The sequence below is a fragment of the Tamandua tetradactyla genome, chromosome 7 (genome assembly GCF_023851605.1).
Source record: "Tamandua tetradactyla isolate mTamTet1 chromosome 7, mTamTet1.pri, whole genome shotgun sequence".
In the NCBI taxonomy this organism is placed as follows: domain Eukaryota; kingdom Metazoa; phylum Chordata; class Mammalia; order Pilosa; family Myrmecophagidae; genus Tamandua; species Tamandua tetradactyla.
Genome location: NC_135333.1, coordinates 61,217,848 through 61,232,605, shown reverse-complemented (window position 1 = coordinate 61,232,605; position 14,758 = coordinate 61,217,848). Strand labels below are relative to the sequence as shown.

The 14,758-nt window shown below is 43.7% G+C and overlaps 1 protein-coding gene across 3 annotated transcripts in view; it reads right to left on the bottom strand.

Moving 5' to 3' along the window:
- The window catches only part of ADA2 (adenosine deaminase 2), a 66,912-nt gene that overhangs the window by 15,647 nt on the left and 36,507 nt on the right, over positions 1-14,758 (bottom strand). For all 3 annotated transcript variants that reach the window (XM_077169583.1, XM_077169584.1, XM_077169582.1), the window contains 2 exons: positions 13,546-13,771; positions 12,367-12,577 (listed from right to left, as the gene is read on the bottom strand). In XM_077169583.1, the coding sequence (XP_077025698.1) occupies positions 12,367-12,577; positions 13,546-13,771 (437 nt within the window). The remainder of the gene's footprint in view (positions 1-12,366; positions 12,578-13,545; positions 13,772-14,758) is intronic.

The following is a 14,758-nucleotide window of genomic DNA, read 5'->3' as shown; positions in this document are numbered from 1 at the left end:
AACTGAAGCTGGATGCCCTCTCTGGGAGCTCCTTTTGATTTAAATGTGGCTGCTATATGCTCAGTGCCATGGGAAAATAGATCAGAATTAGGATCCCTGTTTCTGTCTGGTCGGCTCTCATGAGCCATGTGACCTTAGGTTGACCTTTCTGGGCCTCAGTGTCCACATCTGTAAAATGAATTAATACCTCCTCTGAAACAGAGTTCTTGTGAGGCTCAACTGAAGTTATGTAGATAAAGTGCTTTGTAAAGGTCAAGGTGAAGAGACTCCTTTTTCAAAGTGTGGTTTGAAAGTTAACTATAGACTTACCATATGACCCAGCAATCCCCCTCCTAGGTACATACCCCAAAGAGTAGAAAGCAGGGACTCAAACAGACATTTGCACGCTGGTATTCATAATAGCATTATTCACAACAGCTAAAAAGTGGAAGCAGCTCAAATGCCCACCAATAGACAAATGGATAAACAAAATATGGCATTCACACACACACACACACACACACACAATAGTATATTATTCGACCATAAAAAGGAATGAAGTTCTGATGCACGCTAAAACATAGATGAACCTTGGAGAAATCATATTGAGTGAAATGCATGAGTGAAATGCATGAATACTGTATGTATGATTTCATTTATATGAAATAACCAGAAAAGGCAAATTCATAAAGAAAGAAAGTAGATTACAGGGTTGGGGGGTAGGTGGGCAGTGAGGGGGAATGGTAAGTTAATGCTTAGTGGTGTAGGGTTTCCTTTTGAGGTGATGAAAAAGTTTTGGTAATGAACGGTGGGGATGGCAGCACAACATTTTGAATGTAATTAATACCACTGACTATATACATGAAAGTAGCTAAAATGGGAAGATTTGTATTGTATATATGTTACCACAGTAAAAATGAAAAAAAGAGGAGAAAAAAACATGATCTGGATTAGACCATCTACATCAGAAACCAGCTGGGTGAGTTAACATTGCAGTTTCCAGAGATACACAGAATCAGAATCCTGAGACATTGGGGTCCAAAACCAGGGTTTATAATTTAAACAGCACCTCCACGTACCCCAAAGTCTGAGCACCACCATCAACAAACATCATCATGACTCTTGGTGCCAGCCAACCACCCTGTGCAATGTAAGATCTGGTCCCTATCTGAAGTAACTCAAAATCTAGTTGGGAATTCAGAGCCTGTATGCTATGACATAGATAACCCAGGGAAAGGAAGGAGGGATCTGGGAAATAAACTTGAGAGGAAGACAAAGGAGGAAGAAATCCAGTGCCAGAGTCCCAGGAAGGTGGGAAGGAGGGGCTGAGGGGATGCCCAGGAGGTGGGGCTCACATAGGGCGGGGTCCTGGGTGGAAAGAGCCAGGTTTCTAGGCCCAAGGAGGTAATGAACTGTGGGAAGCACAGTCTCCTCCATCCTACATAGGTCAGGCCAAGTGCCCACTCATCTTTTACAGAAACCCTGTTCTAGCTAGAGGGTAGATCAGACCCTCTCTTTTCTTTTAGAAGATTACTCTTGATCATGTAGCTGGGATACCCTGACTATTGGTATCCAGAGCGTATCTACTTTGATTGCAAAAGGAGCATAAGCTCTACTGAGGGGCAACGGTATCTCCACACCCACTGCTCAAGAACTCAGAAATTTAAGTCTGTAGACAGAGTTAAACCAGAAAGCAAACAGATCCAAGCGGAGATGCAAAGTCACCTAAGAGAGACTGAACTCTCCCAGGCCCAGCCAGAACTCATCTTCCTGCTGGTATTAACATCTCTAAGGAGGAAGGTAAGTCAGTCCAAGACACAATAAAAAGGGAGCCTTAAGGCCTGAGGAAGCTTTGTCCCTGATCCCCAAACTGGAATAACTAGTTTTGGGGTAGGTGTATATCCTTCATTAGAGGGCCCCTGAACCCTTTATGTCAAATCAGGGGTAGTGAAATCAATTTAGAGGGTCCCAGATAGCATTTTCAAAAAGGGAAAAATGCAAAATGTCAGTCACTTCGTATTAACTTGTTGCTGAAACATCTGTTTCATTTTATAGGTGTATATCAGTGTGAAAATAATGTCTATTCATTTTTGTAATACTTTTGTTTTCTGAGAAAAGGGTAATGGTTTTCATCAAACTCTCCAAAAGGTAAAGAACACTGTTACGGACTTAGATTCGGAGAGCTCAAGGACGGGGCTTGTTGGGACTGTAGATCACTAGACAGCCTTCTGACTGAAATTTGGCTGAAAGAGTTTGAAATTTGTCTTCAAGGAGATAATTTTCTGATCAGGAAGCATAAGAGTCTGGTCGGATTGACATTTTTCTCTGAAATTTATGTCAATTATTTTTACTTTCTTGTTTATACATCAGTCTCATGAATTTGGAGTCCTATCACTTCTGAGTATAGAAACAGTACAATTTCTGAGCCTATAAAACCATGAGACTTGATAAAATCCAAGGACTGCCATCCTTTGAGCCCTGCCACAAGCTTGAAGATCAGGCATCAAAGTGTTTGTACGCTCCGCTAGTATTTGAATGAATTAGCAGACTCCATTGTAGATACAATTTAGAGAGCTCTATGCAAAGGCTACCTTCCTCAAGCCACTTAAAACCTTTAACCAGCAAAAACTCTTATGAGTTGACCAAATGGAACATTCAGGAATCCTGCCCATTCCGTAACACACCCCTCCCCAAAATGCCTTCTGGAAAGTTCCCCTCAATATGTAGTAACATTTGTTCGCTAGGAGGAAGGGCTCCTCTCTTCACAGACCCAGCTCCCAACCCAGAGCCTCAGCTCTCCCCAGCTCAAACCTGTGGATCTTATGGTACCTGAAAACCCCATTATTCTTTGCTTCTGGTCAAAATGAAAGGCCCCAAATTCAACTATTTTTTCATGGTACTTAGGAGTCCCTCCTTTCAGATTCTCCCTTATTCATTCCTTTAGTCTTCTCCCTTATTCATTCCTCCAGTCTTCCTTCCTTCCTTAAAACCAAATAATCAAAACAATTTTTTTATTTCAAAAAATCAAAACAATTTTTTAACCTTTTCTTAGGGCTTCAAGGACCCCATTTCTCAGTCTACTTTAAGAGAGGCCCTTACTCCCACACCCCACTTTTGCCATCATCCTGAGTGATTTCATCCTAGTTCTTGGTGTTCTGAATCCCAAGGGCACATACTCCACTTAGAATTTCAATGTCAATGGCCTCACCCTGGAGTTTATCACCCACGCAGACTCTCTACTTCAGATGAACTGAGCTCAGAAATTCTGGTTTCTCCCACCCTCTCCTCTCTTTCCAGGTTGTTTACTCCCTTCACCACCATCCTGTGAGTTCCCATTCACTTACCTTCAACTCTTCTCATCCATCTGCTCTTCTCATTGAATGCTCTTCCCCCACCCCATTCTGCCAGGCATTACTTCCTCTATTCCCTTCTCAGCTGCCTTACCTCTACCTTCTTCCATAGTGTCTTTCCTGCTAATGGTAAACCTGGGCTCAATCAAACCATTTTCTACCCCCAGGCTTGGGTTGATCTAGAAGGAAATCACACACCAGCTTGGACTCTGACAGAATCTTATCTCCTATCTGGGCAGCGCCCAGGATCTCTAGACAATCATTTTATCTCCTGCAATCAGCAACCTGTCCCATCCCCCAAGGTAGTTCTCTCAAACATCTGCTGCTCTGCCCTGTCTCAACAAATGTCTTTGTCTCCCCCATTTTAGAAAACACAAGAGAGGTAGAGCAGGACCTCCTCTCTCAGTACTCCACTCTCATCCCTCCAAAGTCTCTATTTGCCCTACTCACTCCTTCCCTGCAGACTGAGAGAAACTTCTTTAGTTCAAGTCTCTCTCCTAGGTGCTAGAATGACCTCTTCCTTGTTCCAAGGGACTGCTGCTCTAGCTCTAATTCCATTTCTCTCTATTTTAACCTGCTTTCTTTTGTGAGAAAATTCTCCCCTATCCTAAAAAGAACCTCTGTCAAAGGACCCAGAGCCTGGGCCCCACCCCCTAAGCAAGTCATACAGCTGCTCACATGACCAAGACAGATGTTAAAGCTCAAAAAATGCAAAACCCCCCTCCCCTAATAACCAAATCTCATGAGAGTCCGCTGAAACTCTGTTGTAACCAAATATCATAGACTGTTAAACTAATAATCCATTCCTGGGCATGCCTCTCTCTTTTTCTCTCTTAGCTTTGGGCAGAGTGCAGACTTTCAACTCCCAACTGGCCATCATTGGGGAAGATCTTCCTCCTGTCCATAAGCCCCTAATTAACCTCATGGGTATTCTTCTGTCTAGTGTGTTCTTTGATCTTGGGGTTGTGATGGACTGGAACATTTGGTGAGCCAGCCAGGAGACCAAAGAGCTACCAGCCATAGAGAGCATGAGTTCTGGGGAAGGGGGATTCTGTAGGGGTAATCTGGGGTGGCCTGCTTTCTTGGTAAACACTTGTTTGTCTGTACTACAGTCAGTTTCCCATTATGTGCAGTGCAACCAGCTATGTCAGGCTGTCTTAAGGAAGACAGAAATTCACAAAGCCACTGCGGCCATTGCAGGAGATGTGTTAGAAAGGCAGAGAAATCAGCCGATTTAGAGAATGCATAAAATGAGAGGCTATGCCTTGTAGATAAAAGTTTAGAAATAATAGCATGCAAGTATGCTAGAGTAAGAGGGCATAATCTTACTTCTCCTGACTGGGACCCAAAGGCTTGGGGTCCTGTAGATTATTTATCTGATTATGAAAAGGAAAAAAAGCAGAAATTTGGGAGAGAAAGGATGGAGTGATGCCACCTTTGTAGCTGTGTTTTCAAAGATTGCCTCTTTGCAACAAGGAATTAACACTCAATTCTTTAGTATTCCCTTAAATAGGGCCAGTCAACCCATTTTTGCCCTGACCTGAGAAGGAGAAAAAAGGAATATCATCGCACTCCAGTGAGGCTATTCACATAGCCTGACCATGTACTGTAGGCTTGTAGCAAAGGATTCAGCTAAGCGTAACTTAGATTTGAAAAGCATGACTCTATTTCATTATATTGATGATGTCATGTTAACTAGTAACTCTTTTCTGGAACTAAAAAAAAAAAGCCAGAAACAAAAGAGCAAATATTGTATGGTCTCATTTAGAAAATACTTATAAGAAAACTGGGGCCTAGATTGCAAGCTCTTATGGCAGTCACATTTAGTACAGAGTAATAATTGTTATTTCTAGATTTTTTTTAAATCTTTAACTCTGCATTTATTACAACAGTAACAGTGTAGTTTGTGTGTTTGTTTTTTGGTAATTTTTAAATTTTTTATTAATATTTATTAATAAAACCAATCAATTTACAACATGAACATTCTTAATATATGCACATTCATACTTGGTGTGCAATCATTGGCTCACAATATCATCACATAGTTGTATATTCATCACCATGATCATTTCTCAGAACATTTACATCACTCCAGAAAAAGAAATAAAAAGAAAAAAGGAAAAGCTCATACATACCATACCCCTTACCCCTCCCTCTCATTAACCACTAGTATTTCTCTCTACCTAACATTTGTTCCATCTATTATTTATTTATTTTTAATTCATATTTTTTACTCATCTGTCCATACTGTAGATAAAAGGAGCATCAGATCAAGGTTTTCACAATCACACAGTCACTTTGCAATAGATATATCTTTGTACAATCATCTTCAAGAAGCATGGCTACTCGAACACAGCTCTACAGTTTCAGGCACTTCCCTCTAGCCTCTCTAATACACCTTAAACTAAAAAAGGGTTATCTACATAATGCGTAAGAATAACCTCCAGGATAACCTCTCAACTCTGTTTGAAATCTCTCAGCCAGTGACACTTTATTTTGTCTCACTTCTCTCTTCCGCCTTTCAATTGAGGTTTTCTCAATCCCTTAATGGTAAGTCCTAGCTCATTCTAGGATTTCTGTCCCGCATTGCTATTTCTGGATTTTGAGAGGCTGTTTTATATATGTGTAACCTGGGTATTTGGAGATAAAAATGAAGCCAATAAAGACAGGATTAAGGTAATTCAGAATACAGTGGTAAGGAAGACATTGTCTGTATTTTAGAACTTCACCTACTCTTTGAGACCAAAGGAAGAAAGGTTTATTTTTTCCAGAACCTAAATATTCTGTGGTGCATAATCTAACACAACCTGTCCAGATAGATCATTTAAACAATCCAAACACAGGGAACCCAGAATAAAAATGAGGGCCTTAATCCCGTACAGATTAATGTAATGCCTAGATACATTCCAGAGTATATTAAGCAGATAATCAAAAAGTATTGGCAAAGTCCCTTGAGGGATGGGAGAAAAAATATGGAATTATTAAACTTTACCACTGGGGAAATCCCTGATAACTATGTCAAACATTGGGAACATCCAAACAATAGGCCAAGCCCTTGATCTTGAGGCTTGCTCTTGTGATGCTTATGTATGTAGCGGAGAAGCTCCGCTACCTATATCTATGCCTAAGAACTACTTCTGGAGGACCTCTTTTGTTGCTCAGATGTGGTCTTGCTCTCCCTAAGCCCAACTCTGTGAATGAAATCATTATCCTCCCCACATGGGACATGACATCCAGGGTTGAAAGCCTCCCTGGCAACAGGGGAGATGACTCCCAGGGATGAGTCTGGCCCTGACACCATGGGATCAACAATACCATCCTGACCAAATGGGGAAAAAGAACTGTAAAAAATAAGGTATCAGTGGCTGATAGAGTTCAAATAGAGTCAAGAGGCTACTCTGGAAGTCACTCTTATGCAAGCTTCAGTTAGACATTGCTACCTATCATAGCTTGTCAAAACTCAACCAAAACATTCCAGCCAATTCTAAAGAACATCTAGGGCATTATATAAGATACTCTAATGCGTGGAAACTTTATAGAAACTTTCCAGAAACCTACAACCTCCAGATGGTTCCCTGGACCAGATAAGTCCTGAAATGCAGAGGGCCCAGCCTCTCCAGAAGATCAACTAGTTCCATCCCTTATCCCATATTATTGATAACCCCTCCCAACATGAAAAAGCTAGAGTGGGCATAACCCAAATACCCCTAAAGAGTGGGAGAAAGATCAAAGGTGGTGGGGAATTATACAGAGAAGGTGGGGTTTAACAAATTAGTATGATTGTTGAATCATTATACTGATATTTCTTTTAATTTCCTGTGTTGGAGCATCTAATGGTAAAAATCTAAAAATGTTGAATTGTAACCCATACCAAACTCTGAATTCTGCTCTACAACTAATTGTTGCAATGTGCTTTGAAATTTATTGCTTTTTTGTATATATGTTATTTCTCACAAAAAATAAAAGAGAAGTCTATTGTGATGCTAAATGCACAGCTATATGATGATATTGTGAACCACTGATAGTACACTTTGAATGATTACATGGTATATGAGTATATAATATATATCAATAAAAATAAATAAACAGCCTCAGGTCATTGTTAATTCATCTGAACGGCTGGGGATGGCAATTGATCAGGGTGGACTGCAATGTCTTGGCTGTCTTGTCAAATTCTAGGGTATTTATAGTTGGGAAAGGCAAAATTTATTCCTTTTGTGGTAATTGATAAGGTGCAATATTTCCCTATGCTGCATACACCAGAACAACTAACAGCTTTCTTGGGATTGTTGGGGTATTGATCACCTTTCATTCTTCACTCAGTCCAAATGTTTAAATGTTTTGATTAGGAAAAGCTTATCCCTAGCAATGGGATACCTCCCAGCAGTCTGCTTTTGAAAAATCCAGATTGGCTATCACACTGGCTCAGGCTTTATGGGGGGTGGACACAGATATGCCTTGTGAATTAGATATGGCCAGTTCCGATATTGGCTTTGGGTGGGACTCACAGCAAAGGCCACAGGTAAAGAGAGTTAAAAGAGCTGACCTACACAGCTCTAAGGGCACAGTCCCTTAGGAAAACAACTGTGTGCTACCTGTAATACCTTACTACAAGTTAAAGGACTAACTCAGAAATGCCCTGTGAAGTTAAGAACAGCCAACCCCATACAAGGGTGGATCTGGGACACTGTCACTAAGCCTCACTCCAGAAGATTTCAATTAATCACATTAATGAAATGGAAAGCTTATCTAGTGTAGTGCAGCATTTTCAATACCGTCTTAAAGTGCAGAAATGCATGATATCCTGAGGCCAGTTTCCTATGCAGAAGAACAACACTTGCCCCTCCCTGCTGACCCTCCCAAGGTTGCTGTCTCTGTGCCCACCGTGGACGGATGTGGCAGAATACCTGAGTCTGCCTGGTATACTAATGGATCAACACACAGGCACCTGGACGGCAGTAGCTGTGTAACCTGGTCCTGACACTGGTGGGAAATGGGACTATGCAAACCTGCCAATGGACTGAATTAAGGGTCGTATGGATGGTCATTGTTCACAAAAACAAGGAGATGCATTAACTATTTTTGCTGACAGTTGGGCAGTGTACCAGGGCCTGACATTGTGGCTAGCCATGTGGAAGCAAGAGCAAGAGATTGCGATTGACTGGCCCTTATGGAGAAAATGAGTATGGGAAGATACCTGGACCACCTATTAGAAGCAAAAGGTAACTGTTTATCGTGTCTCTGCCGATAACACTGATTCTGTTCCTGGCAATACTGAAACAGATGGCTTAGCAAAAATTTGTAGCCTAAAGACAACATTGCACAAGGCTACTGAAAGGTTGCATAGAAAGATGGGACACCAAGGGTACCAGACTCTGTGGAGACTAGCATAGCAATTCCAACTGCCCATCACCAGACAACAAACTGAAAGAAGTCATGGATGCCTGCCCCTCCTGTTTGCTGTGATACCCAAGAATGCTTCCTCACCAACTCAGTCACATCAGCCGTAAGCAGATTTGGGTCACCAGGTGGCAGGTAGATTATTATGGGCCCCTTCCCTTATCCGGAGATGCAAAATATGCCTTTATAGCCATAAATATTGCTATTGGACTGTTGCTGGCCTACCCAGTAGGGAAAGCTAACCAAAGAGCTACAATATGTAGCTTACAAAAGTTCAGTGCATTCCTCGGGGTCCCCACGCATTGGGGGGGGGGGGGGACAGTGATAGGGGATACCCTTTACTGGACAGTTCCAAGCCTGGGCTACTGAACATGATATCTTACTGACAACACCACAGTAGCAGGGTTAATTGAAAGGATGATTGGGCTTTTAAAACAGCCATTAAAACATGATAAGCAATCTCTGCAGCAGTGGACACATCAGTTGTATCAGGCCCTCACAGCTGTTCCTACTCCTGTTGAATTGGTAAGGGGGGGATGGGCATGCAGGTGCTGCGATTTCAGGTAAAAAGACCAGCAATGTTACAGCCACAACAAGGTAATGAACATTACCTTGTGCCACAAGCATTAGAAATTTGGGAAAATAAGGTCAATTGGCCATGGTCCTGGCCAATGCAGCCAGACTGGTTGAGAGTCCTAAACCCATGGAGTATTGGTGTATTAGTTAGGGTTCTCTAGAGAAACAGAATCAACAGGAAATATTCATAAATATAAAAATTATAAAAGCGTCTCACATAACCGTGGGAATGTAGAGTCCAAAATCTGTAGGGCAGGCTGTGAAGTTGACAATTTCAACGGAGGGTCTGGATGAACTCCACAGGAGAGGCTCACTGGCCCAAGCAGGAAGAAAGGATTCTTCTGAATCCTCCTTAAAAGGCTTCCAGTGATTAGATTAAGACACTCCCCTTGGCTGATTAATGGAATCAGCTGTGGATGCAGTTGACGTGATCATGTTTAATTCTATGAAATGTCCTCATAGCAACAGACAGGCCAGCACTTGCCCAACCAGACAAACAGCTACTACCACTTGGCCAAGTTGACATATGAACCTGACCATAATTGGGGCCACCCAAAATTTAAGTATGAGACCACAGTTTATACATGAAATGCCAAAAGTTGTATATGTAACTAACCTGGGCCCCCATCCCCCATCCCCCAAGGCACTGAATGTATGAATCTGTGGATACTTATCATGCCCAAGTTCACTGGATTTGACTCCTAAAATCTCGCTGCAATTGCAGGGGGAAAAGCTGTGGTATCTGTATGCTAAGAGAAATTTAGCTTGTATTCTTTTTGCTCTTAATGTTGTCACAAATACCTTCTAGCAACAGGCTTCTGGGGTAACCTACGTGTACAACAGAACTCAATGCTGAGTGTGCACTGAACTATCACTTTCAGGTGTCACTGGCCTGCCTTGGATTGTACTGTGTAGAATACCCTGCTGGCCTGGAAAGAATTCAGCATGTCAGAAAAATCTGGAAGAGAATTTTCTCATTTAGGAGTGATATCACAGGTTTCACCAATTATCAGTAGAATGATTTAATTCCCTTTCTTAGCCATGGTGGCCTCGTTTTGCGGAGTTGTTGTCTCTGTGTAGGGAACTCCTAATGTTCTAGTGTCTCATACTGTTAATGAATGCAGTGTCTGTCCTGTGGGCAATGGAGTCTGCTGTATGGGGGTGGAATGTAAGGACCCAGACCTGGGCCCCGCCCTCTCCAACATTTTAACAACAAGTCACACAGCCGCCCACATGACCGGGACAGACGTTAAAGGTCAAAGACTGTAAAGAACCCCTTCCCTAATAACCAAATCTACTGAAAATCCATTGTAACCAAATCTTGCGAAACTGTTAAATTTTATAAGCCATTCCTGGGCATGCATTGCTCTCTCTCTCTCTCTCTCTCTCTCTCTCTCTCTCTCTCTCTCTCTTCTTTTCTCTTTACTTTGGGTAGAGTGCAGTCTTTTATCTCCCAACGACTGGCACTGGGGAAGAACTTCCTCCTGTCCATAGCCCCTAATTAATCTCATGGGTAGTGTGTACTTCAGTCTTGGGTTCGTGCTGGTGGAACACTCTGGGTTGAATAATGCCTCCCCCCGCCCCCACCCCGCCATTCAAGTCCACTCAGAACCTGAGAACGTTACCTCATTTGGAAATAGGGTCTTTACAGATAAAATCAACTTAAGATGCAGTACTAACTGGATTAGGTTGGACCCTAAATCCCATATGACGGGTGTCTTTAGAAGGAGAGAGAAATTCGGACACAGAGGAGAAGGCCAAGCATTGAGGTGCTGCATCTAACAAGTCAAGGAACACCAAGGATGGCCAACGATCACCAGGAGCTGAAGAAGGCAAGGAAGGATGCCCCTGGCCTTTGGAGGGAGCAAGACCCTGCTGATGCCTTGATTTTGGACTTCTAGTCTCCAGAAGTGTGAGAGAAGAAATTACTGCCATTGAAACTGCTCAAAGGTGACCTCCTCATTTCCAAACCCAATGGGTACTTTTTAATCTGAAGTTTCTTGGCCTCACCTGCTATGTTAACACCCTCTCTTCTTCTTCTTCTTCTTCTTCTTTTTTGGTGGGGGGAGGTAGTTGTGCCTGGGCTGGGAATTGAATCCAGGTCTCCCACATGGCAGGCAAGCATTCTACGTCTGAACAACCCATACACCCACCAAGCCCTCTCTTCTTGAAACCTCCTTCCCTTGGCCTCAGGGATGACTCTTTTCAAGTTCTCCCACTTCCTCGACTGTTCCTTCTTAGTCTAATTCATGGATTCTTCTTCCTGCCTGCTGTATGCAGGGCTTCCCCGTTGGCCTTTTCTCTTCTCATTCTATGTCTTCTATGGGAACCCCACCCTCTCTCAGTTTGAATCATCACCTTTCCACTGGCACACGGGAGAAGGAAGGTGGCACAAGTTTCCACCAGCTCCTCTCAGCCGAAAGAAAACAGGAAACTGGGTGAAGCCTGTTTTTCCACATCGCCCCTGCCCCAATTCCATTTCTGACTGCTCCTGTGACTGCAGCATTACCCACAGAATACACCAGTTCAACCACACTCCACAGAAAGGACCCCAGAGGAGCTCACCCATTCCCACCATTTGAATGGGAAAGGAGACAGATCACAAGAGGTCCAGGCAAGAGACACTGCTCAAAGCCCAAGGCCAGGGAACCCCAAGCTCCTAGGAGGCACTGTGCATCATGGGGGAAGGTGAAAAGTAGGAACTAAGAAAAACGAAGGTAAAAGAGGAGGGACGTTCATGGTCACAGTTTTGCTTGACTTGGGCCAGTCCATTTTGGAGCTCCCTTGCTCATAATATCCCCTGGAAGGACACATGTCCCCATGCACTGTGTGCTTTCTATCTCTAACCAAAATTAGTGTGGGCTCTGTGAAGACCTACAAGGTAAGGGCTGAAAGTTAAGCCAGAGGACAGTAGAGGAGGGGAGGGCAGGACAGAGCAAAGTAGACAAAAGGAGAGCAGAGGGGATAAAAGAAGAGGAGAGGAGGGGAAGGGAGAGGAGAGGATGGGAGGGAGGGGGGGGTGAGGAGGAGAGAGCAGAGACAGGAGAGGAGCTGGGCTCACCGGGAAGAGCATGGCTCTGAGCTCCAGGTAGAACACATTGTCTTGGTAGAACTCCTGCAGACCCTGGAAGATATAGTCTTTGAACACTGGTGCGTAATGGACTAGTCCTGAGATTGAGAAGAAGATACTTTCAAACTTTGACCAGACGACATCTTGGTTTGCATACACCACCTCGGGGTTCTCAGTCATCAGAGTGAAATTCTTCAGCATCCTGTCCAGGGTACAAGGGGGTGAGTTGGGGAGGAATCCTTCGGCACCTGTAGGATTCCCACATACTTTACATCTCCTCCCAAAAGCAAACCAGGACCAGCCATAGGAGGAATGGTAAGGAAGAGGCAAGGGGAAGCATTTCCACGCCCCAGGATCAGCCCTTGTCCTGTGACTCTCCAGGAGACAGCTCAGGAGGAAACTTCACCTAACAGGGCTCTCCTGTTCTCCCTGTACTTGCTTCACCTCTATGACCCCATGCATCCTACACCAAGCTCTCTTTGAGCAAAGTGGTAGAAATATCTTCAACCTGGAACCACAGGACCCAGATTAACATCCCAAATTGGCCATTCACCAGCTATGTGGCCTGGGGCCACTTGTTTAACCAGGCTGATCTCCTGTTTCTTATTTCGTAAAAGAAAATAACCTCATGAAAGCACTCTGTAGATGGTTCTAGAACTAGAATAATTGTTCCTTATACTATTGCTAAATGAGTTTGTTTGCAAGTTGCTCCATCAGTTTTTCAGCAATTGTATCCACCAGCTGGATCGTCATTTCATTGCCCTAGGAGCTGGGACTTTTTCTTCTTCCCGCTGTCATTGAACATCATGGCAAACATCATTTTATCCAACAACAATGTTGCTAAAAATGTCTTTTGCAGAGAAAATAAGATTTTAAATGCACCAAGACCTACTATGGAAAGAAAGGTGTGGAATGCTTTCATGATGCAAAGTATCCTTCTATAGAACTAGAACAGAAAAAGCCTCCTGATTTTTTTTTAAGGCCAGGTTTTTACGTGTGGGTTTATAGCAGGAGAAACACAGCTGTATATTGTGCTTTTTTTTTTTTTTTTTAAACATGGGCAGGCACCAGGAATCGAACCCAAGTCCTCTGGCATGGCAGGCAAGCGTCCTTGCCTGCTGAGCCACCATGGCCCGCCCTATATTGTGCTTTCTGAACCACCACACTCACCTGTCTTCAAAATCAGTGACATTCTGCAGCTGTTGGCGATATTTCTCCAGCAAAATCCACTCCGAACATTCTGTTGGCTTAGGAGTGGGAGGGGTGGGGTGAGCAAATTTGAACTGCATGGTCCCCCTCGGGGTGACACAGAAATGGCAGTGGGGCCTGTGGGTAACGTTTTTCACCAGCCAGTCCCCACTCAGGATGCTGAAGTCATGGACATGTAAGGCGGCCCCTGGAGCAGAGAAAGAAGTGGTGAAGCCATGGAAGTGAAGTCCAGATTCCAGGTTAGGGGGCAGTGGGGGGTTGCAGATGGACAAGAAGATGTAGGAAGCCTAAATTCCTCTGGAACTAAATGTGCTTTCTCATTGTGACTCCAAGAGCTGCTCTATTTCCTACTTTTGTCTCTCTGACATGGCCACTGCCACTTTCTCTGGTTTAAGAGCAGGGCTTCCCTTGGCTTTCTCTCTCAGTAGTCAGAAACCATGGGTGGACTCCTCCAAGAGAGGCAGCTTGGTAGAGTGGGGAAGCATCTGGCTTAGAACCAGAATGTGGGGCTCATCCACAGGACACATCCACTTCTGAGGCCAAGTGTTTCAATGAGGCCTCCCCACCCAATACGGGATAAAGGGTCTCAGACACTTGGCCTTTCTGCATAATCGCCCTTGATCCCCTTTCCCTGTCCCCCAACCCCCCACCTAAGGGCTGGCTTTCCCTTCCCTGCTTCAGGCTAGTATTTAGCTAGCTTCCCACCTGCAGGCTTTGGCCTTGGGGGCTCCATGATGGCCCTTCAAACCTGACACCAGCTTTGACCTCAATGTTTCTCAGGGCACAGTCTACACTTTGACACTCTGCTCTTCTTCTCCTGCAGCCCCTGGCCCCGGCACTGCCCCCCTGGCAGATGTCCCAGGTGTTTGAGGTCCATGCATTTCCCTTTCTAAGCCTCACGGTCCCCTCAACTGGGAATAGTCAGATCTACTTTATCAACCTCATAGTTATTATTTTTTAACCTCTACTTATGAAATTTAAATAAAGTATAGAAGAGTCCTTAAACTGCAAACTGCTATTTATATGTGTGTGTTTATAATTAATTTGCTATTCATGGGAATTAGTTTATACAGTGCCAGGATGCTACATGATATTGGATGTTACTGGGTGATCAGCCCCCCAGAAAAGGGCAAGAGAAAGGAGTAAAAGGAAAGATGTGTAGGGAATGCTTCCA